Source organism: Papaver somniferum, unplaced genomic scaffold (assembly GCF_003573695.1).
Source record: "Papaver somniferum cultivar HN1 unplaced genomic scaffold, ASM357369v1 unplaced-scaffold_99, whole genome shotgun sequence".
NCBI lineage: Eukaryota > Viridiplantae > Streptophyta > Magnoliopsida > Ranunculales > Papaveraceae > Papaver > Papaver somniferum.
The window spans coordinates 9,395,350-9,418,763 of NW_020653081.1; the positions used below are offsets into that span (position 1 = coordinate 9,395,350).

Genomic DNA, 23,414 nt, shown 5'->3' on the forward strand with positions numbered 1-23,414 from the left:
AATCTTAGAACCAAAGCCATGATAGAATCAATTAACGTGTTTATTGATGACATTAGCGATTTTTGTCAAGACAATCACACTGCAACAGAGCTTCCTCCCTCTGAAACTGTTATTAAAGAAAAACAGACTAAATTCGAACCATCAGTTGTTCCTTTAATTAGTGACACGGATGATAAAGACGATAATGAAAGTATTGTTGAACAACTCAATAATACTGAAAATATTGTCCAAAAACCTGTCAAATGGGTACATCGAAGACACTCTTCTGAAGACATCATTGGAGATGCCAATGCTAGAGTTATGACTCGAAGAGAACTTCATAATCTCTGTCACTATTCATGTTTTCTTCTTTAATAGAACCGAAAAACATTAAGGAAGCACTCAGTGAACCTGCTTGGGTAAACTCAATGCACGAGGAACTTAATCAGTTTACAAGACAAGAAGTGTGGGAACTTGTTCCTAAGCCGACAGGAGTAAACATTGTTGGAACAAAGTGGATCTACAAGAACAAATCATACGAATTCGGGACAATTGTAAGAAACAAAGCTAGGCTCATCGCTCAAGGATATTCTCAAATTGAAGGTATTGATTTTCATGAAACTTTTGCTCATGTTGCTCGTTTAGAATCAATAAGATTTTTACTTGCTTATGCCTGCTATCTTAAGATAAAACTTTTTCAAATGGATATTAAATCAACATTTCTGAATGGGGATTTAAAAGAAGAGGTATTTGTTGCTCAACCCAAAGGATTTAAAGATCCATTGTTCCCAGATCATGTCTTTAAACTCAAAGAGGCCTTGTATGGTCTAAAACAAGCTCCGAGAGCTTGGTATAATAAGCTGACATCCTTCTTACTTCAAAAAGGATTCTCTAGAGGTGATGCTGATACACTCTTCACCAAATGGAGTTGAAAAAATGTTCTTGTAGCACAAATATATGTTGATGACATTATCTATGGATCCACCTCAAAATCTCTAACATATGAATTTCTGAATCTTATGAGTGGAGAATTCGAAATGAGCAATGTTGGAGAATTATCATATTTTCTTGGCTTGCAAATACAGCAACAAAAAGACAATATTCTTCTTTCTCAAGGAAAATATGCAAGGAATTTAGTTGAAAAATTCGAACTAAAAGGGGAAACACCTATGGCAACTCCGATGCCAACTACTGGAAAACTTCAATCGAATCCAGGAGAAAATCAATTGATCAGAAATTATACATATCCATGATAGGAAGCTTGTTGTACTTAACTGCAACAAGACCATACATTTCCTTTAGTGTGGGATGTTGTGCTAGATTTTAAGCAGATCCTAGAGAATCACATCTCAAAGATGTAAAACAAATCATTAGATATGTTAATGGTACACTAGATTATGGTTTATCATATTCTATGGATACGAACAACAGTCTTGTTGCCTATTCAGATGTTGATTGGGTAGGATGTGTAGAGGATCATAAAAGCACCTCTGGTGGTTGCTTCTCTGTTGGTCCAAATCTTGTAGCTTGGAATAGAAAGAAACAGAATTCACAGTCCTTGTCAACCTGTGAAGCAGAATATATTGCTGCTGGTACATGTTGTACCCAACTTTTGTGGATGAAACAATGCTCATTGACTATGGAATAAATATTTCAACTATGAGCATAACTCAAGTGCTATTCGATTGACTGAAAATTCAGTTGAACATTCTCGTACTAAACACATAGATATCAGATATCATTTTATTATAGAATTATATGAGAACGATGTTATCAAATTAGAGTATGTTCTATCCAAGCGTCAGCTAGCTGATATTCTAACTAAACCCTTAGATAGAGCGATTTTCGAAAATCTAAGGAAATTCATAGGGATTGTCAAGGTACATTAATACCTTGTGCTTCCGGTTTCAACTTTTGCGTTGCATAAGTTAAAACCGGTTTTCAACCTTTCTATGGTAAAGGTTGGTTGTTGTTGTTCTTTTGTCTTGCAATAGGATGATAACATAGTGATATTTTGGTATCAATTCTCCCTGGAAAGAAAAATATGCAAACATTATTGGAGAAGAGGATGCGAAATTTGAGGTAACGACTTTGTTAGTTAATCGTTTTCCTGTTTAAGAAAAGCCTGATTTTATTGCATATATTTATTGCTTTTGCTTAACAAAATTTCGGTACAATTGATGTTTATTCCATTATTTGTGTATCGATGTGTGTGTGATTCAATTGTTTCTGGTTAAGAAAAACTATTGTTATCATGCTTTATTGTTTGGCATCAATCGTTTAGGCTTATAAAATTTCGGTGCAATTGTGGTTCTTTAATATCTATGTTGTTTCAATTGCTTCCGGTTGAGGTAAAAAATTATGCAAGTTGATTTATTTGGTTTGTATGAATTGTTTATGGCTTAACAAAAGAAAAGGTTTTCGGGATAAATTGTTTAGTCCAATTTGATTCCGGATAAGAGAAACTAAGTTAATTATGATCTTAGTTAGTCTTATCAAAGTGGAGGTTTCGGTTATTCAAGTCTAATCGAATGCCTTAACAAGAAATGCTCGTTAAATAACCTAGTACTTGTCTTGTTTAAAAGTGAAAGGTCTAAGTTATATGGATAATTATAACCTGATGAGATAGAGTTAATTCAGATCTTTATTTTGGTCTTATCGAACAAGCGATTGTATTTATGCAATCGGTTTAGCAAAGGAACTAAAGTGCTTAATCGATTTTTTTTGGTTTGCTAAACTATTAGGGAAAATTGCTTCGGGCAATTGTTTCCTTGGTAACATATCAAAACAAAATTACTGTGTAGTTTCGGTTTTGATATTGGTTATCAAAAATGGTGTGTGGAACCCTCGTGCTTAACTCTTATAGGTTGCAAGTCTTGTGAGTTTTGTAAGATCCTTTCAGTTTGTTCTTTTATTTGCTCGTACCTTTGTCACTTTGTGACAAAAAGGGGGAGAAGTATATGAAGTAAACAAGTGATATTAATATTCATTTATATTGATTTGGTATCACTAAGGGAAAGGACATTGGTGCTTAAACGTTATATCTAACGAAAATAGTAAAGCATAGACTAAGGGGGAGTAGCACATCATATTGATAAGTGAATAACAAAGATGTGCGGATTGAAAATATACATATCTTACCGTTAGGGGGAGTATTAGCTTTATTATTATAATGTCAACAGCGGCATTTATGGATTGAATGTATACATGTTATTGTGCTGTTCAATTTGGGAATCAAGCGTATGTGTAATGAATTCTTTTAATTTGTTTATCCATATGAAGTAAGAGTTTTGTCACTAAAATTGACAAAGGGGGAGATTGTTAGAGCATAGCTCGGTTGAACCCACCAAGCGTTGGTATATCAAGTTTGGTTGTCATATTTTAGTGAACCAAAACTCATTTAAAGAGTCGCTTGATTATTTACTAGAGTCAACTTCGTATAGGTTAGCTTGAAAGTATTAGGATTTAGACATTACAAGTATTACGTGAAGACTTGAAGAAGTGAAGAAGTAAGGAGCTACAACAACGACATCATCCTTCCACTTGAGGTTAGTAATATTTGACTTGAATTATTTCATTCCATAACGTATCTTTCAAGTCGTGCATATTGAAAACATAACTGCGAAGCTATGAATGATTATACTTTAGTTAGACGTAGTATTAAGGAATACAATACGAAGTATAACACTTATCTTTTGAACTTCGTATATAAGACATCGACATAATCGTTTGAATGCTATGTGATTATGTATGGGTATGAGGTGAATATTTCATCCTAGGAAACAATGTTTTACATTCGTTTAAAGGAAGTACATTCATGAACTTGTTTTGTGAATCGAAAGGGAAATCGCTAGGCTTATTGGTATTTGTTATTCATTGCAAATCTTTTGAATTACCAATATGTGTGATTATTATAACCGCTCATGACTTGCTTATGTTCTTGGTAAAACAATTCACAGGGCCTGACTTTTGTATTGGTATGACTTTTATTAGTGAAACCGATCTTAAGTAATCACCTGAGATGGTATGATCGATTTATTGTAATTGGTATGACCAACTCTAGTCATTGAGGAACCGATCCTAGTAAGAGGTGCAACCGATCACAAAAGGGGAATCGATCCTTGTAAGAGGTGCAACAAGTTTCTAGTTATTGGGAACCTATCCTATGAACATGTGCAAACTTCCTTGAGAATATTTTCGGTTTTGGAAATTCCTTGGTGTCCAAACTTCCTTGGTCTATAATATTGAAGTTTGCATTTCGAGCAAACTAATCCTCAGAGCCAGAAAAACTACCTAGTTGTGTTGTTACTGGTGGAGACGCCTATTCGGAGAATAAAGTAACCTAATTAGGCGAAATCTCTTACGGTCGCTCGGTTTAAAGACTTCTTTGGTATTGAGAAGCTCTATTAGTATCGCTGGTGGGAGACTATATAATTGCGGTTTATTATTAGTTTTCGATTGATTTGATTGACTAATGGTTGTTAAACTTTGATTGCACCTAGTTTGTTTATGCTTGAGAATCTTCTCTTCTGATATAATATTCACTCAAACTAGATCGAAGTTTCAACGGGGATCTTTAGACTGTTTGTAGATCTAAAGACGTCTTGTGATATTCCATTGTTAACAGACTCCGTTCTGTGTGTGATTGATTACAAGAGATTCAAGTTGATTGTGTGAAGGTGTTTATTGAAGATATAAGACGATTTGAAGACGAAGAAGATTTCTTATTTGGTTCATAATCTTTGGTGTGCACAATACTTGTTTCGGCTAGAAAAGGATCCAACTATTATCGGTTTATCTTTGTGATAGATTTGATTGATTAGTTGAGTAGATCGGCATCAATACAATTTTTTGTGATTCAAAGTATTGATTGCAAAATCTTGACAATTACTTTAGTAGTTGTTATTGGATAGATCTAAGGACCTGACAAAGGAGTTTATTGGGATAAACGGAAGAGCTTTTTGTTGAACTCATATCACTTAATTGAAAAGAGTTGTTACCAAACAGATTTGTTGTTCCTTTACTGTTTGGAATACGAACCAAAGGAATTGTTCCAAGTGCATGACTTATTGCAAGATGGAGGCACAGGGATACATACGGAACTAGGTGAAATATTGGTTTAGTTGTTTGGTCTCAACTATACGAAGTTGGTTTAGATTTTGTATAGCGGCTTAATCCTGAGAGTATTCAATTCTGGACAAGGTCCCAGAGTTTTTCTGCATTCGCGGTTTCCTCGTCAACAAAATCTTGTTGTGTCTTTTACTTTTCTGTTTCCGCAATTGTAATTGTTTTTATTATAATTAGAAGTAAAATACACAAATGTTAATTCCTATTTACTTGATAGTAATCCTTTTGTGTTTGGTTAAGTCTGAACCATTTATCAAGTAAACATACTTTTTTGTTGTATTGTATCGATCTTGTATCCATAGTCAATCATGCAAGTAAACATACTTTTTTGTTGTTGAACCATTTATCAAGATCGATCTTGTCTCGATCTTGAACCATTTATCAAGTAAACATACTTTTTTGTTGTATTGTCTCGATCTTGTTGTTGTATTGTCTCGATCTCGTATCCATAGACGATCACACGAAGTGTGAACCGATTAGTTGTATTGTCTCGACTCAGTCCATAGACAATCACTTTCGGAGAAAGGACTTATAGGTGGAAAAGTTTTAGATTGAGGTATATTTGGGTACCCTCGTCTTTTCACATACTTCTGTTGTTTTTGGGTAAGCTCGTCGATCTTCTTTGCAAGTTCTTCAACAGATGCTCTGTTAGCCATTGAACCCTGAGGATTTAACAGTTCTGAATACCAATTTGTAGTGGTCTCACATACAAAGGACTTGTACTACTCATTTAAGGTGTTGAAATAAGAAGAGATTGAATTATAAGGTAGAAAAGAGTTGCAGGGAAGAAGATAGAAATTATTCAATAAGAAGAAGTGCTAGAGATAACAGTGGAGAGAGGGGAAGATAAGTTATACTCAATAATTCATCACTGGCAATAAAAATTACTGGCCGAAAATAAATACACGTTCTTCACGCGAAGGACTATTAAGGCACTCGGTTAATAACTAACATCAACTAAGGTGGCCCTTAAGGGAATAATCATGATTAGGGTTATGACACAGGCATAAGAGTCCAAGTTTGATATGAAGCCCTAAGTGTTTGGATATGTTTCCATCCTACTGTGTCACCATGTCAGCATCCCCATGGAACTGGAGTTTCTAGTCTTTTGGCTTGTCAGTAGGTGACTGCAGTTCTTTGTGTCTAAGCCCTAAGTGTTTGCAGGGACATAATTAATACTCTTAAAGTTAAAAAAGATTAGACTAGATGATAAGTACTTATGGGGTTCTCGTTTTACTAACAAGTCTGAAATTCACTGCTTCCATAACCTTATAGATAAAATGGGCGGTAGACTAAAGGGTTGGAAGAGTGAATCGATGTTCCCTCCAGGGAGAGAGGTGATAGCTAAGACATGCTGGAATCCTACCTGTTTAAACCATGTCAACCTTTATTTTACCTAAAACTATCATCGAAAGAGTCGTTAACACTATAAGAGATTTCTGGTGGGGGAAGTTAGGTCCAAAAAAAGGATGTACATAAAAGAATGGAGAGGCCTTTGTAAGAGGAAGGAAAAAGGGGGAAATGGTCTTAAAAAGTTGGATCTCATGAATGTTTCTCTCATTGCCAAAAATGGTTGTAGACTGTTCCATCAACCTAACACTATCTTCACTAAAACTATGAAAGAATACTTCCCTAACACCAACCCCTTCCATGCCACTTGTAATGATGGTTCTTCTTGGGCCTGAAAAGGCGTTTATAAAGGTCTGATGATTTTTAAAGACTTTAGTATCTGGCATATTGGAAATGGTAACTCTGTCCATATCTGGAAGGATAAATGGATTCCATATGAGGAAAGAAATCATATAGATTTAGAAGATATGAGAGATGTTACTAATCTCAAAATGGTTAATGAGCTTATGACAGAAATATGTTGGAATGTGGCTGTTTTAAATGAGCTTTTTGAGTGGAACATTGTGAACAGAGTCCTCACTCTATCTCCCATTAAAGAGATGGATGACACTCTAAGATGGATTGATAATCTTCAAGGAAATTTCACTAGAAAGTCTCTTTATAACCTTCTTGATAAGAAGATCTCTCAACCGAATGATGATTTGGCTAGAAGAATTTGGAATATGCAGGTCATTCCTAGGATTCAGTTCTTCATCTGGAAGATGAAAAATAATATCCTTCCTTTTAGTGCTTATTATGCTAGATTTGTCAGGAATCTGAATCATATTTGTCTTCTTTGCAATAGTCATGCTGAAACTGGGGAGCATTCTCTTATGTACTGTAACTTTGCCAGAGCTTTCCGGGCTCACTGCTCTTTGAATCTTGACAATTCTAGTTCAGTTCATAACTTAGAGGACTGGTGCTCTAGCTGGTTCTTCGGGAACAATCACCAGACACACTGGGCCCTTGTGCAGATCTTTGTTCCACCATTTGCTGGTTTATTTGGAAAGCCAGGTGTGGTCTGGTGTTTAAACAAATCAAACCTTGTTCTAGACAAATAGGAAAACAAATAATTGATCAGTTAACCTCTGCTCTGATGCACACTCAAGCAGAGAGGACTAAAATACCTGAAAGAAGTCCTGACAGAGTTGATCAGTCTCCGAATTGAAAGATCACCTTTGCTTTTAAGTCCACTTATGATAATATCACTGGATTAACATGGATTGGTGTTTGCATTTTAGGTCCAACAGGAGATACAATTGGCAGGAGAACCAGAACTCATGGAAGGGAAGCAGGAGATTGTTAGCAGCACAAGATGCTATAGATTGGGCCTCTCAACTCCATTGCAGATCCATCAATCTTATAGGAAGCAATCCAAGCATCACAAAAGCTCTACAAGGTGGAATGAGAAGCACTAGTTGGAAGAATAATGCTATAATAGATAATCTTATTTTGTGTTTAAAAGACTATGGCAAAATTTGTTGCAAGACTATTAAGCACGACTCCTTTCCTGATGTCCAAAGGCTGGCTGTAGCCAGAGGAAAATCTCCAAGTTCTCAACTGTGGATGGCATCTTTACTTTTGGATATTTGTCAAGAAAAAAAAAAATAATAAAAAAAAAAAGAAAGATATTTTTGAAGGGTGGGATTTATATTTTATAGGGGTGTTTAATTAATGTACTGGATTTGAGGGTGTGGAGTACTGACATTAGACCTTATACACAACTCCCTGAAGAAGTTAGTAATAAGGTCTTCTATCTTCCCTCGTACTTCCAAATCCCATTATGCAGGTTTAAGAAGAAACCACCCAAACACGACATTCCAATGTCCCTGTGATAAGACATGGTCATATGATTTAAGTAGAAATTATTTTGAGCTATCTCCAGCTCACGAGCTTTCTCAACATCTCTATGAATAGACCCAAAATTATTTTCATTAGCTATTTCAAGTTTGTCAACTGAAATATCATACTATTCACATCTAAGACATAAATTACCAGCAAATTGTTACATTATCACATACGAAGAGGGGCACATATCAATCTGTAAATGTCTGTCAAACCTTAGCTATTTTAACCATAAAAACAAACAAAAGAAGAGAACCACCAGGTAGCGGAGAAGGAAATTTGAACCACTGCCACCAATGGATGGTATGTAGAAACCAAAGCCAACTGTAAGAGGTCTCACTCACTCTCCTCTTCAACTTCTGTTAGCAGAAACAAAACAAGGATTGGTGCGTTAAAAACATGCATCTCATTCACATGTTAAAATGTGATAAAGTAAGAAACCAAAATTTTGTGATATAACAATATTATTTGACTTGAATGCAAATCCGTTAACCCATGCTTTATTGCCTCCACGTGATCGTTATCTTTTATTTACCAGACTTTGACTGCGGGTCAACAAAAAGAGATTCTACGATTTTGAGGACACCTAACAAATGTAACCAAAGAGAACCCCCTTTGTGTTCCAAGCATTATTCATGGAAGCAACTCATTTTCTGTACATGTTCTAGTTTAGTCTGTACTTGGAGCCACTATAATTTTTCCGACCAGTGTTTAATGGGCAACAAGAGCAATCAACAAATGATTGGTGGAAGCATAAACAGTCAACTACTGACAATTGAAGGACCATTTAACTCAGGAAATCCTTATACACTTACCCTCATCATACTCGTCGCTGTTGCTGTCATCGTCATCTTCATCGTCATCAGCCTCATCTTCGCTATCTTCTTCCTCATCACTCTCAATCTTTGGCTTTGGTGGCATTATAAAATTGGACGAGGACCTTCTGCGAGAACTTGAGACTATGTTGTCAAGGTTAATGCCTTCAAGTTCTTTTGTCCTTTCTTTTTTCTTTCTCACAGCCTTGATTTCTAAGATGAAAAATACAGTGTCAGTTCCACAGCATATGACACCATCCAAAAACACAAACAAACAAAAATGCAGAATGACAGTTAAAGGAACACAGAATAAACTCTAAGAACTTTTGTCTCGGCACAAACTGAATAACAAACCAGATCTAGGACTCACTGAAACCAGAAGCTATCATGATTGAAAAATACACATTTGGACTCGTAATTGTTTAGAATTGACAAGAGGACGTGAAAATTTAGTGACAGAAGATAATTTTCTCTTATCAATTATCATGTGTTCTGCTTACAGCTTCTTCAATTGTCTAACAAACAAATGGCAGTTGACCGAAAGTTTGATGCCAAAAGGACAGATTCGTTCTTCACAGGAGAGACTAAATAGAGGATTACAGGAGAATAGAAACAGCAAGAAGATTAATAAGAAAGGATAAAACACTGAAGGTAAATGCCCTAAATATAGTAAGTCTGCTTATCTCATCTAGATAGTTCTTCCCTTTTTTTGTCTTTTTCTTTCAAGCATATTCCCTTTCTATTTGCTTATATTTTCGTTCAGGTAAAAAATGGCTCTTAATGAAAGCTATAGTGGACTACTGAGTCTTAAAATCAATTGGTCAATTATTCTATCATCTAGCTATAAAGAATTGTGGGTCTAAAATGGATCAAATACCCTAATACAAGTCCAGAAAAAAGTTAACAAGAAACCTCCTTCCTTCCGAGGTTGATAAATGTATAGTCTCAAACTACAATTACCAGCTAAGATGTTCAACCAAGAGGTGGTGACAGATTACTTCAACAACATATTCATGCTAAATACTAAATAATAATTGTTCAGCTTGGAATTGATCTTTCGTCCATTTTAGCGTGTCTGTATGCTCTTGAAATCTTTATATAGCTAAAAACACAAGTAGATCAAGTCGTACCATATATATTTTCTTGTGTTGGTAAAAATGAAATATCAACCATATAATGCACAACCAACTGGCTGGCGCTTCCTACCAAACATTACAAGTTGTTTCCTACATATAACTCACCTTTCTCAGAAGGGTTTGCAGATAATCCTTCCTTAGCAAGCATATCCTCCAACTCCTTTACAAGATAGGCCTCGCGTTTGCTCTCAGGTGCCTGTTTGGCTTTCTTGTAAACATTGGGGGAAATACTGCAACAGATGTACAATGTACAAAGCTTAATCCTTATCTCAAAACAATCATCTGTAACAAATTCATAGAGGTAAATGTAAAGGTTTGCATAAGACCATTTACCTCATTCCACATGATTTGATTACTGATTTCAGGTGCTCAACGCGCTTACCATGCACGACTGTTGGAACATCCTTTTTCTTCTGTGTTTCAAACATATCATCCAGATTCAGAATGCCATATTACTTAAAGTTATGAAACATAAACTTTTGATACACAAACAATGAAAGGAATACCTTAACATGCTCTCCTTCTGCAGAAGACTGAGAATTTACATCATCAGAGGTGTTTCCCCCATCGTTTGCACCATTACTTCCCTCAGAAATGGGTTCCTCGGGTTTCATCTTCTTGTTGCTCGTTGTTTTAGTCTCCTTCGCAGGTCTTTTTAGGTTCTTTGGCCCTCCAGAAGTCTGTAATTTTCTTTTCGGAGTTGGCTTTACTTCATCATCATCATCCACCTCCTCGACCTCACTTTCAGATGCATCTGAACTTCCCTCACTGCTGACCTTTGCAGACTTCTTGATATTAGATTCTTTCTTCGGTTTTTGGTTCTTGCCTTTCGTTGCAGGTTCAGCAATTTCAGCGCTTGCTAATACCTGGAAAAGGACATTAAATAAATAATAAAATTGTAGAGGTTATGGGCATTGTCGAAATGTAAATCAGATGGTTGATGCCACTAGAGAAAAAGCACTTACTTTATCTAATTCCGCACTAACAAATTTTTTGAAGGGATTAAGAGCATTTTTCTCTACTTTAAGATCTTCTTCCAAGAGACGACGAACCCCCGCCAAGGTAATATGACTGAAACAAACAAATAATATTCACTAAATCAGCTGATAAGAATAACCGAAACAAGCCGATGTAACTTTAGGATACAGTGCATATCGCATCAAACAACAATAGGGTTCCAGAGGCTGGGACCAAAAGAGAATTGGGAGTGTCCTAGGTTAGTTGATATGACTTCCAAACATGACGATATAAGGTGGAGGTAAAGCAGCTTACGCAGAATTAGCTCTGAAATAAGAAGCCCTTTTTTTAATAGCATTTTCTATAGTTTCCTCGGTTAGAGCTTTTTCGGATTTATCTATGTGAGTATCTTCAACTTCATTTTGCTTTGTTCCGTCCCCTGCCAGAAGGCCCATAGCTGGAGATCCTACAGTTTTCTCTTCATCTTCAGAATTAGACACCTTTGTCTGAAGCCCTTCCGTAAGCTCTTGTTTTCCAACCTTTGTCTGGTGAGAAATTGTCTCTGTAGTCTCCTCTGAACTCTTAGATGCACTCTCCTGGTTGGCCCTTTCAAAGCACTAGTAGAAAAATTAAAATTAAAATGGCTGTACAGAATTCTTGAAGCACGGTACAGCTTATATGCACAAACAAATCCAAAGTGAATAACTTTTAAAACAAAAAAAAAACATGCATACAAGTGTACTGGAATAGAATTTCTATTCGGTGTAAATAACAGAACAGTGACAAGTAGCAGCACCCTATACCCCCAATGAAAAAAATAAAACTTCTGTAATTTTATGTTATTTTTGCTTCAAAAGAAACATCTATCGGGCTTTTGGACTAATATTTTGTAAAATCAAAGCATTAGGAGATTCAGACTACCTTCTTCCAAAATTTACAAAGAGTCTGAACAGGACAACATGCAACATTATACTTCAAAAAAGTAAAAATTGCTGGGACATAATTAAATCGTATTCACATCACCAATTGTAGTGCAGAGACTGCATTCTAGTGAAAATAACACACTTTTGTGACTTCTCTTTTGCTAAAAAATATATATGATATATCTTGGATTATACACAAACCTCAAAGCTTAGGATCTAAAGACAAATGTCAATACCGACCATTATAATCATTTGCATCATAAAATCCTCAATATCAATAAGAAAATACATTCATGAAAAGATTGCTAAATTGCTAACTTGTATCAGCATTAGCTTATGTAGGGCAAGAATAAATGAGCTTTTGATGAACATGCAACATAATGGGTTACTAGATTTGTTGGTTTACCTTGCTTTGACATGAAAAAAATAATACAAATAATTAAAAAAAAATATCTTAAAGTAAAAGAACATTTCTCAAATCCAACAAAATACCTCCTGTAAACAATTTTTCACAAATCTCTTGTGGACATCCAACGCAAAGGTCTCCATCCCCAAGTCCTTCTCTATAACTCTTCGAACCCCTTCAAAAGTCAGCGAACTGCAAGATGGAACAAAAGAAAATTTTGAAGATCAGAGTGATTAAGCTTCATAAACCGGCAACAAAGCTACAAACTTAAGTTCGAAAAATATAATACTGTACAAAAGATCAAGAAAAAACAGCTACAGGAGATAACTAAGGAAATATTGTGTTACAACACACGGACACGGTGTCGGTGTCCTGTACCTTGACACGACAATTTAAAAAACTAGAAAACGGGGGCACGAATAGAGAACTTAGCAAAATACATACATATATGTGTATGATCAATAAAAAAGGCATTAGAAATACAGACTCCATTGGTGTTTCTACATATCTTCATGATCTCATAGATATAGCTGTAGTTGTAGGGAAATATCTCTATTTTTGCTAAGAAAATCTAATAGAGAGTAGTCAGTAGTGTCTCTATTTTTATTACTAAAGATAAGAAAATATCTTTTTAACAAAGATAAAGGTTTTTTTTTTTTTTTTTGGTAAGAAAAGATAAAGGTTCAAATAAATATCTTATGAATCTATAACTTAGGTATTTTTCAATTTTATTAAATATCTTATCCTATTCTCGATAACTGAGCCGTGTCCGCCGTGCCAGACACACGTGTCCATGTCCAAACGTGTCAACACTGCTCTTCCTCTTCTTCTTCTTCTTTTTGGGCGTCCTTGTAACACACACAATTCCAAAATTTGAGCACATTGAAGAAATGACCACAAAACAAAGCTCTGGAAATTGTTGGTTAATCACATAGTTTAGTTTGGTACTAATGCACATATTACTTGGTCTTATGGAACTTAAAGAACAGACCTACTCATCAAAAGTGAGAAAATGAACTAAATCAATTGAATTCTCCTAGTTACTGAAATCGAACAACACAAGTAGGAAACCCAACTTTTGTTCCCATATGCCGCCTCCTATCACATACATCTTCAAACTTCATAGACTATTTAACAATCCAGAGCTTTACCAATTGAAAAAAAGCTTACAAGCAAGCCAGGGTGTGTACCCAAGGGTATTAAACCACAACAGGAGCCTCTTGATATACTTCCAATATAATCCAAAAGCAACCTGACTGAATACCTTCAATTAATTGAATTTGTCCAAAAAACTACTCCACAAGGCAGTTTCTTTTCACCGAGCTCTCTCTAATAAACTGATCTAGATGGTTAGTTCCCTCAGACATCTAAATCTGACAATGCTGATACAGCCTTCGCCAATAAGACCGTATATGATGTTACAATACTGATACGATTATACACTAAATAAAATAGCGAAACTTATAACAGCACAAAAGTAAATTAGATGATGGAGTAACTGAGGGAGAGAGAAAAAAAGGCCAGCTCTAACCAGCTTGCATTTATGGGGCTTGGTCAATGTATACCACCTAGTGCAATTTCTTTTCCGTGATCCCTATTCATCCTACTGCTAAAACAGGGTAATTTTATTAACTTGGAAAAAGGATTTTTGCCTACACACACGCTTCTTCATTATCCAACAAATAAAAAGCCATTTCTGCACAGCCTAATATAGATAAGCACAATAAATTAATCACGGTATCAAAAAGAAAAAACATTAACCTTGGTCTATATGGATAGCCCCGTCGCAGAAATCTTATATACTCATAAACTATCATTTAAATAACCCTCAAATTTAGTCCTCTCTTATCCACGTGCCTCAACCAATTCTTCTTCTTCAAAGTTTGTTCCCTGAAACTACGCCACCTTTTTTCCTTGAAAGAACGCAGCCTAAAGAATATTTATACTGTGTACTTTAATTGTTGTGATTGTTAATCAAAAAATGGAACTTCTAAAGCATGCGTGTATTTATTTATCTACTTTAAAAACCCTCTTTTGTCCGCAAGTCAAAATTCCTATTATGTCAACTTCACAGAACGCTTAATTAGTTATGTAACTTACACAAACACTACAAAGCCACACCTGGAGAACAGACATAGCATGACACTTTTATTATACCAAACGCAGACCAAATATAGCCAAACTGAAGTGAAACCATTGTTGGCTCTATCTTCGGCTCACTGACAATGTTACAACTGTCATTATTCAACAAGTTCAGAAAAAAATTCTTCCGAATCAAAACTTTCTATTTAAAGCAAAAATTCTACGTATAAGTTTACACGTGTAAACCGCGTAGTACATAATGCTATTGGAAATACCTCTGGAAAGTGCAGCGCACCAGATATACAGAATTAACTAGTCAAAAGATAACACATTACGTGAGACTGACACAACGGGAAACATCTAACCGAAAATGAAAAAACAATTCTTAACGCCGAGCAAGAAATCTAGTACCATACCATGATTAGTGTCCATGTACCTAAGAAAATAGAGGAAGGAATGTTTTTGTTTCAAGGTGGCACTAGAGTGAATGTATAGTTAAATAAGTAACGGTTAAACTGAAGAGCTTCTTGGCAGTTGGTACCACTCCCCCTTCTGAATCATAGAACAGGATATCTATAAAAATTAACTTCAAGTATGTTGATCCAATCAAGTACAATTTGAGTACTTCATCGTGATCCACCCTTTTACATTGCATAGACCTTAGCTTAAAAACCCTCAATTGCAAAAATCTAAACAACTCACTTGAACTAATTCCCACACCCTAAAACCCTATCCCATGTTTCAAAAAGTCCCAAAACCTCGTTGAACTCCACATCTCAAAACCCAATCTTCCTCCGCACCCAATTACTAACATATAAACTAGGGATTTTCTCCTTTTCCACTCCTAATACACTTACTCGAAATTATCAAAAAAGACTAAACCCTCACCCAGTACCCCAAAATTATTAAAATTCGTAATGCAGAAGACAAATTCAAAGCGCTAAACTCACAAAAATCAAATTTCGAACTAATAAAGATCAGATATTTGCAAAACCCTAGTACCAGAAGAAAGAAAAAGAAATCAACCAAATTAATTTTCGGTAAGGACTTACTCAGCTTGATCTTTGAAATGGCCAACTCGTGCTTTCATAGCGGTAGTTATTTGCTTCTCGAAATCTGATCCTTGTTCTACTTCCTCCATCTTCTTTTTTGGACTCTCAGTATCATGCAACTCTTCCATCTCTCTCTCTCTAACACGAATTGATTACAGGGGTAGCAGAAATCTGCAAGTGTTTTGCAAAGTAAGGGAGTGAAGAAGAGTCCGAAATAGAGGAACATTATTTTTTTGTTGCCGGTTTTATTCTAGTTTCAGCTACTACGGATTTTACATGGGAACGTGGTTGGGTTGTGTTGGGCCGTAAATCACCATTTTAGCCTTCTTTAGCCAGATGAGTGTCGCCCCTACTACAGTTACTTCAGTGTATCATGGGCGAGGACGTCGCGTGTTTCGCATTTGTTGTTGCCCAACTCTATATGGCAAAAGTTAAGGTCATGCAAGTCAAGCTGCACGGATTACCAAATTCTAACTTCTAACTTGATAACAAAATAATTTTTCCATTGATTTTCGTAAAATTTAGCAACCCTTTACGGCATCCTTGAAAAAACATGGCTAACGATGGATTGTGGCAAGCCATAATTCCATTAATTGGGAAAATGGCTCGATGGCCTAATGAAAGGTTTAATAGTCTGCCTGAACAGTTGGCATGAGCCATACTGGAGGCCTAGACCAAAAACAAGTACCAGAGTTATCCTTGGCCCATCGCCAAAGATGGATTGTAGCAAGCCATAAGGGTAATTCCTACGGCAATGGCCAAATCCATTTTTTTAGTTGAGCCATGTGGATGGCCAAGCTGGCTTTTCCACGATGGTAAAGCAGTGGGCGTTAGATAACTAAGCGCGCATGCTTGAGACAAACGCTGGAGTTTAAAGAAAAAGCGCAGGCGTTGAACTGACAAACTCGAGCGTTGGACCTATAAGCGCGTGTTTGTCCTATCAACGCGGGCGCGAGATACAAAATATCCAACGTTCATATCTCCAACGGCCATAATTCCAACGTCTATATTTTCGAAACCTATAAATTGGATTAAACTCACTTCATTTCTGTCACACCACTACTACTTCCTTCTTCTAAAAACTCTTCTAAATCAAAAATATTGATACAATATGAGCGGCTTTTTAAGAAAAGCGGTCCATAGTGTAAAGAAGAAAATAGATCGAAGAAATGAATCGGCACCGCGGACTGCCACAGGTGTATATTTTTCTCAAAATGGGGAAGCAGAGTTTGCTGCGCCGAGTGTCGTTGTTGGTCCATCATTAGTCCAAGGTCATGTGTCGGGGCATCAAGATCGGTATGATTGATATTTTTATATGAGAGGTGGATTTTCAGACTTAAAGGCTATTTATGATGTTTTACCCTCTCAAGTCCGAGAAAGGGTTTACAGATATCCCTGGCATGCACTTTATAATGTGAAGCCTAGAAGAAACAACAACAAAATTCCGATAACAGTGGTAGAAAGGTGGTGGGTGACGACGCACACATTCCATTTCAATGATTTTGAAATTGGTAAGCTTGTTTAACTTAACTTAAATTATATTTTTAAATAATCAAAAGATTAATCATAGTTGATATTATACTTGTAATAAGAATTACGCCCCTTGATTTGTATTTCGTTTGTGGGATCCCAAGTGGACTAGGAGAGCCGCCACCGTTCAACCAAGACGAATGGATATCAAATAATAAATGGGAGACACTTTTTCCATTGTTTATAGATTTAGGAATACCTGAAGGTTATAAACGATTGAAAGGAGGTGGGATTAAATGTTCAGCGTTGAAGTTTTTCCTTAATCAACCGAGAAACCAAGAGCATGTAGATGATTATCCTGAACTCGAAAGGATGTTTATCTTATGGGTACTGGGTCAGACGATATTTCCAAACTCAACTTCTGCTGCTCGTGTTGGTTGACTTCAAGTGTTAGAAGATCTTGACAAAGCACCAGATTATGATTGGGGATCTGCAATTTTAGCAGAATTATACTGTGGGATGGATGATGCGTCTACAGGCGGAGATAACTTCACTAGTTTCTGGGCATCATAGAGGTAAATACCAAAATTATTATTTTAAACTTTAAAAAAAAAATATGAGCAAATGTAGATTAAGTTAAAATACTAAAATAATGGAGTAATTTATAGTATTGGTGGTATACCTACTTACGTGTTGTAAACCAATCCTTGACGACGATACCCAAAGATTTTCAATGTTGGATATGTACATCTTGACCAACTTAGCAAAGGGCACTGACAGCGACATCTCGGGTTTCAGTTTTGTTCAAAGGTTTCATCAGATGACTCGGAGCCACAACAACGTCGTTGTTCACCCTTACATTGATTTTCCTGAGTATGATGTTGATGTTGGACGAAGTATTCTTTATTATTTTTTGCGTAGAGTTGTTTTTTACACTCCACCATTGGATAGAGGGGTTTGGTACCTGGGAGAAAGACTGCAGTACCAAATGAAAGGTATATATGCAATTGCAATTGACCCGCCACAACAGATGCAAACCTCTAGATCAGATTTTGAACGACTGAGAAGAACCAATTGGGCGAGGTATGAACTAAATACACAGCCGAATGTTAGTGAAGCGGAGTATGTCAAATGGTACGCGTCGATTTCGCATCCTGTAATTGGGACACACAACACCCACATCTATGGGTTTGATCTCCCAGCGTTATCACGCCTGTCCCATGATCCAAATATCGTTCCTATCCAGCCACCTCCAAAGGAGTCATGCTTTATGACTTACCCCACCACGGGTGCAAGTTCTTCATCATCTTCGTCAAATTTGCCCGAAATTCATTGCAAGGTGAGCCAACCACGATCCCCATTTTTTCCCAAGGTATGGAACGTGATTATCCTTACTATAATGTGACTGTCACTGAGGGAGAGTTGAGGAGCCAACTGAACGATTTGCATTGGCTGACTCGGCAAATTATGGCTACACACTTGGATGAGTGTCGGAAATGGCACGATAACACAATTTTTGGATTGAGTCAAACTGAAAATGATGATGGGCGGCGGTCACAGTCTTCCGATTCCACCAGGAGCAACAGATCAGGGCACGAAACTGATGATACAGTGGTGGGAGAAACACAAGTACGACGGAGTTCTTCTTCACCACACATACGACACAATATTTATTCACCACAAACTGTGCCTGTATCTCAGCCTCAAGTATTTCGGCTAGATCCTAGGCGCATTTCATCTTCATTCTCGCCCTACAACCCAAATGATAGCTGCTACAATATTACACTACCACCACCACAACAACAAACATCTTATATGCTTAGAGGACCGAGTGCACCTAATGCTTTCCAAGAATCGCCTAATGTTGGTCAATCAGGTCTACCCCCAGGTTTATCAACATATGTAAATTTATTTAATATATTGGCAAGTGGGAATGTCCCGGGTCTATCCCCAGGTTTTGCAGAATTCTGGACTCCATAAAATAACAATGGGGGAGCTAACGATGAGCGACGTTAGAGAGATTATAATTTTTAATTCTGCTACATATGTAATTTTAGTTTTAAGAGTACGACGGTCTTAATTAAATAAAATTACATATATTTAAAATTAAGCGTTTTACATTAGCTTCACTGAATTACGGCGGACTACATTAGCTTTAAAATTAAGCATTTTACATTAGCTTCACTGAATTACGACGGACTACGTTAGCTTCAAAGAAGGGGTTGAAACTGTTCAACACCTTAAGGATTTCGAAACATTTTTCGAAAGGAAAAGCCACATTTTTCCATCTTCGCCATTCAACCAAAGATCTTGTTACCATCTCAGCATCAGTTTCACCTCTCAGTCTATATCGATTGGCTTGTATGGTTAAAGCTACAAACTCACTTACTATTTTCTTAATTGTACAAAAATGATTTTCTATGTCGCATATAGCACGACGACTCGGATTATGGGTGTCACTGCAGAACCCTTCGTGAATAACCGCCCAGAAATTCGCTCATGGATAGTTTGCTGAAGCAAGCTGAGTAAATAAAAAAACATAGTTTCTGCAAATAGATTCATCTTCTTCTTTAGTATACGGAGCGCGCCGAACTAACAAGGGCCGAGACATGTTCAAGAAGTTGAAAAATTTGTTGAAGTTGAAGAATTTTTTTAAGCTCAAAAAAGAGTAAAGAAGACTAGATGTGCGAATGTGAATTTGGAGTTGAAATGATGAGTATTTATAGAATTCAAAAAGTATAGCCGTTAGATCACAAGATTTTTTAGTCGTCCAGATTCAGCCGTTGGCACTTCTATGAAGGCGCTGGAAGGACAAGTTCTGGCGCTTTAATCAAGATCCCGTGCAGGAAAGAAAAGCATCAGCGCTTTTGTCTCAAACACCAGAGTTTGAGGAAAGCTCGCCTGGTCTATCATCAAACGCTCGGTACATCCTCCAACTCAATGAACAACCCAACAAATTTGTTGGTTTGAACATCCAATTTTCATGTTTTTTGAGTCCATAGTGGGAGAAAAATGAACAAACTATCAAGTTTGTTCATTCCATAGGAACTGCTCTAATTCCATTAATTAGGAAAATGTCCAGGTGGACTAACGATAAATTTAATGGTCTTCCTCAACAGTTGGCATGAGCCATATTGGAGGTCTAGACCAAAAACAAGTATCATAATTATCCTTGTCCCAAGCTGCCAGAGAGTGAGCTACAGTGTTACATGTCCTTGGTTGAAAAGAAAACATGCAAGCTACAAGACTAGAACTAAAAAGAGAAATATTCTTAAACAAAGCATTCATCTGTTGATTGCCTTTTAAATTTTCCTGGAGAATTGCTCAATCAGAGATTTTGCATCGCTTTCCACGATAAGATGAGTAATTTGTTGTTCCTTCACTTTCTTCAAAACTGCCCAGATAGCCTTGGTTTCTGCTTCCTCTGGAAAGTAGACTTCAAAGGTGATAGCAGCACAAAAAAAAAGGTTTTCCAATAGAATCACGTATTATATAGCCTACACCATTAGTCAAATGGACATGATCTAACGCACCATCAATATTGGCATTGATCCAACCAAAGGGATTAGGTTTCCATGTATTAGCACCAATGACATTATAATAAGGTGAATGGGGTAAATTGGGTTCTTAAAAATAACAACAGCAGGATTCTCCTTTTTCTTGTTAAAAATAATAGCAGAAAAGCTTTCTTAGACTCATTAGAAAGAGAGGTAGCAGTACTAAAAATCAATCCAATCAAGCAATGTAGAAATTTGAAATTCTGAATGGGAAAACTAAGAGAAGAAGAGAACCAGACTAAACTAGCAAAAGGGCATAAAACCAAATCATGCATAACAGTTTCATTACAAGCAAGACATCTATGACAAATTATAGTATCAATAGGCATTCTTGTCTGTAGAATAGTCCCAATAGGTAAGGTATTTCTACCAGATTTCCAAATGAAAAGTTGAATATGACGTGGGACTCTAAGTTTCGATATGCACTTCTAAAGAGTGTTTCTTTGGGAAGGTCTAAGACCTCTGAGACCTAAGTAAGAAGATTTAGAACTAAATATACCATTCTTTGAAAGCTCTCAAGCCCTCCTATTAAGAGCTTACAACTGCCTTAAGAGAATAGTAACAATCATCTCTATAGAAGCATTGTCAAAATGGGTGTTCAATGTAGAAACATTCCAGGATCTAGCATCACGTCAATGAAATATGACACTTTTAAGTTTAGGGAAGGGGGGACTTGGGGATTAGGTTTAGCAAAATCTAGCATATGAATCCAATTATCACACCAAGGATCAATAAACTGACCATCACCAACAATCCAATAAATAAAAGGTTTAATTAATGAGCTTCTTAACAATATGGAGGCATTTCCAAGTCCAAGAGTAGGTGTAAGGGCACTTAGTGAAAATGCGGGGGTCTAACAACCACACCCAACATTTCGTTTGGCAATCTGAGAGGACTTACTCCAATACACTTTCTATAGAATCAACTAGATAGTCAGACTCAATCTAGAATAAAGTATAACAATAGTTTAATATATCTAATTTTTAATTCAATCCGCAATAAGCAAATAGAAATTTACGAGCCTGATTGAATATAAGAGGAATTACTTGAACGGTAGTAAAGACCAATGTTCAAGTGTCAATCAATGTAAATCAACAACCAAAGGTTGGATATTCTAATTGATTGATCTTTAACGCACAACCTGTGATATTTCAATTATATAACAAAATATAATGCGGAAAAGAAATAAAACAGACACCAGAAATTTGTTAACGAGGAAACCGCAAATGCAGAAAAACCTCGGGACCTAGTCCAGATTGAACACCACATTGTATTAAACCGCTACAGACACTAGCCTACTACCAGTTAATTTCAGACTGGACTGTAGTTGAACCCTAATCAATATCACATTGATTCAAGGTACAGTTGCGCTCCTTACGTCTCTGATCCCAGCAGGATACTACGCACTTGATTCCCTTAGCTGATATTTGCTACGACCCAAAGTCGAAGACTTGATAAACAAATCTGTCTCACACAAAAAAGTCTATAGGATTGAATAAATCTGTCTCACACAGAAATACCCAAGAGTTTTTGTTCCGACTTTTGATAAATCAAGGTGAACAGGAACCAATTGATAAACCGGACTTATAATCCCGAAGAACAACCTAGTATTATCAATCACCTCACAATAAACTTAATCGACTAGCGAAACAAGTTATTGTGGAATCACAAACGATTAGAAGAGGTGTTTGTGATTATTTTCTATCTTTCCTATCGGAGATATAAATCTCAAACCAATTTTATAATTGCACTCAATCACGATAGAAACAACAAGATCAGATCACGCAACTACAAAGAGAATAGTTGGGTCTGGCTTCACAATCCCAATGAAGTCGTCAAGTCGTTAACCTACGGGGTCTCGAGAAGAAACCTAAGGTTAAAGGAGAAGCGACTTTATATATTTTTCAAATCAGGATTTGCAATCCAAGTTACCTTGGTAACAAAGTATTCAATATTCACCGTTAGATGAAAAACCTGATTCAACCAAGCTAATATCTTTCAACCGTTAGATCGAACTTAGCTTGTTACACACAAATGAACTATACCCTCATTTAGGTTTATGTAACCGTACCCAAACGTGTACACCATGTTGGTTCACAAATAGTTAACCGAGGTTAGCCATATGATTACTCTCATATCAACCTTATTCATCTTAACCATAACTAGTTCAAATGACTCGAATGAAACTAGTTAAAGATTTTTTCAATTGCTATATTCTCATGGATTTATACAAGAACACAATTGAAGCAAAATCGGTTTGATTCACTCGAATCGATACATGAAAATTATAGACACGGTTTGCAAAGATTGCATTCCTTATTGATAAATGTTTTAGGTTCATGTACAACCGATTTAGAAAGTAACCTACTTAAGTATGCGTACGGGTATGCGTACTTAAGTAACCGAATTTGATTTTGTTCTAGTTTTCAAACTCAGTAGAAATTCACGGACGTGAATTTTCCGCCAGTTTGCGTACGGGTACGCGTACTTTAGGTAACCTGGTGAGTTTAGTTTTGGTTTTCAAACTCAGCAGAAAGTCACGGACGTGAACTTCCGCCAGTATGCGTACGGGTACGCATATTTACCCAGTCTCCTACAACCTTTTTTGTATAAACACAAGTATGCATACTTTAGGTTCCCGGTTTTTGACTTATACACTAATCTACGAACACACTA

The 23,414-nt window shown here is 36.5% G+C and overlaps 1 protein-coding gene across 1 annotated transcript; it reads right to left on the reverse strand.

The window, feature by feature from the left end:
• Window positions 1–8,405: 8,405 nt before the first annotated feature.
• LOC113346490 (DNA ligase 1-like) lies at window positions 8,406–15,939 on the reverse strand. The gene is made up of 9 exons (XM_026590040.1): window positions 15,712–15,939; window positions 12,664–12,769; window positions 11,564–11,865; window positions 11,257–11,362; window positions 10,798–11,157; window positions 10,625–10,704; window positions 10,397–10,521; window positions 9,156–9,368; window positions 8,406–8,699 (listed from the first exon to the last, which is right to left on the reverse strand). Exons 1-9 carry the CDS (start codon window positions 15,837–15,839, stop codon window positions 8,677–8,679), a joined length of 1,443 nt encoding a protein of 480 aa, XP_026445825.1. The 5' UTR covers window positions 15,840–15,939; the 3' UTR covers window positions 8,406–8,676.
• Between the last annotated feature and the right edge of the window lie 7,475 nt (window positions 15,940–23,414).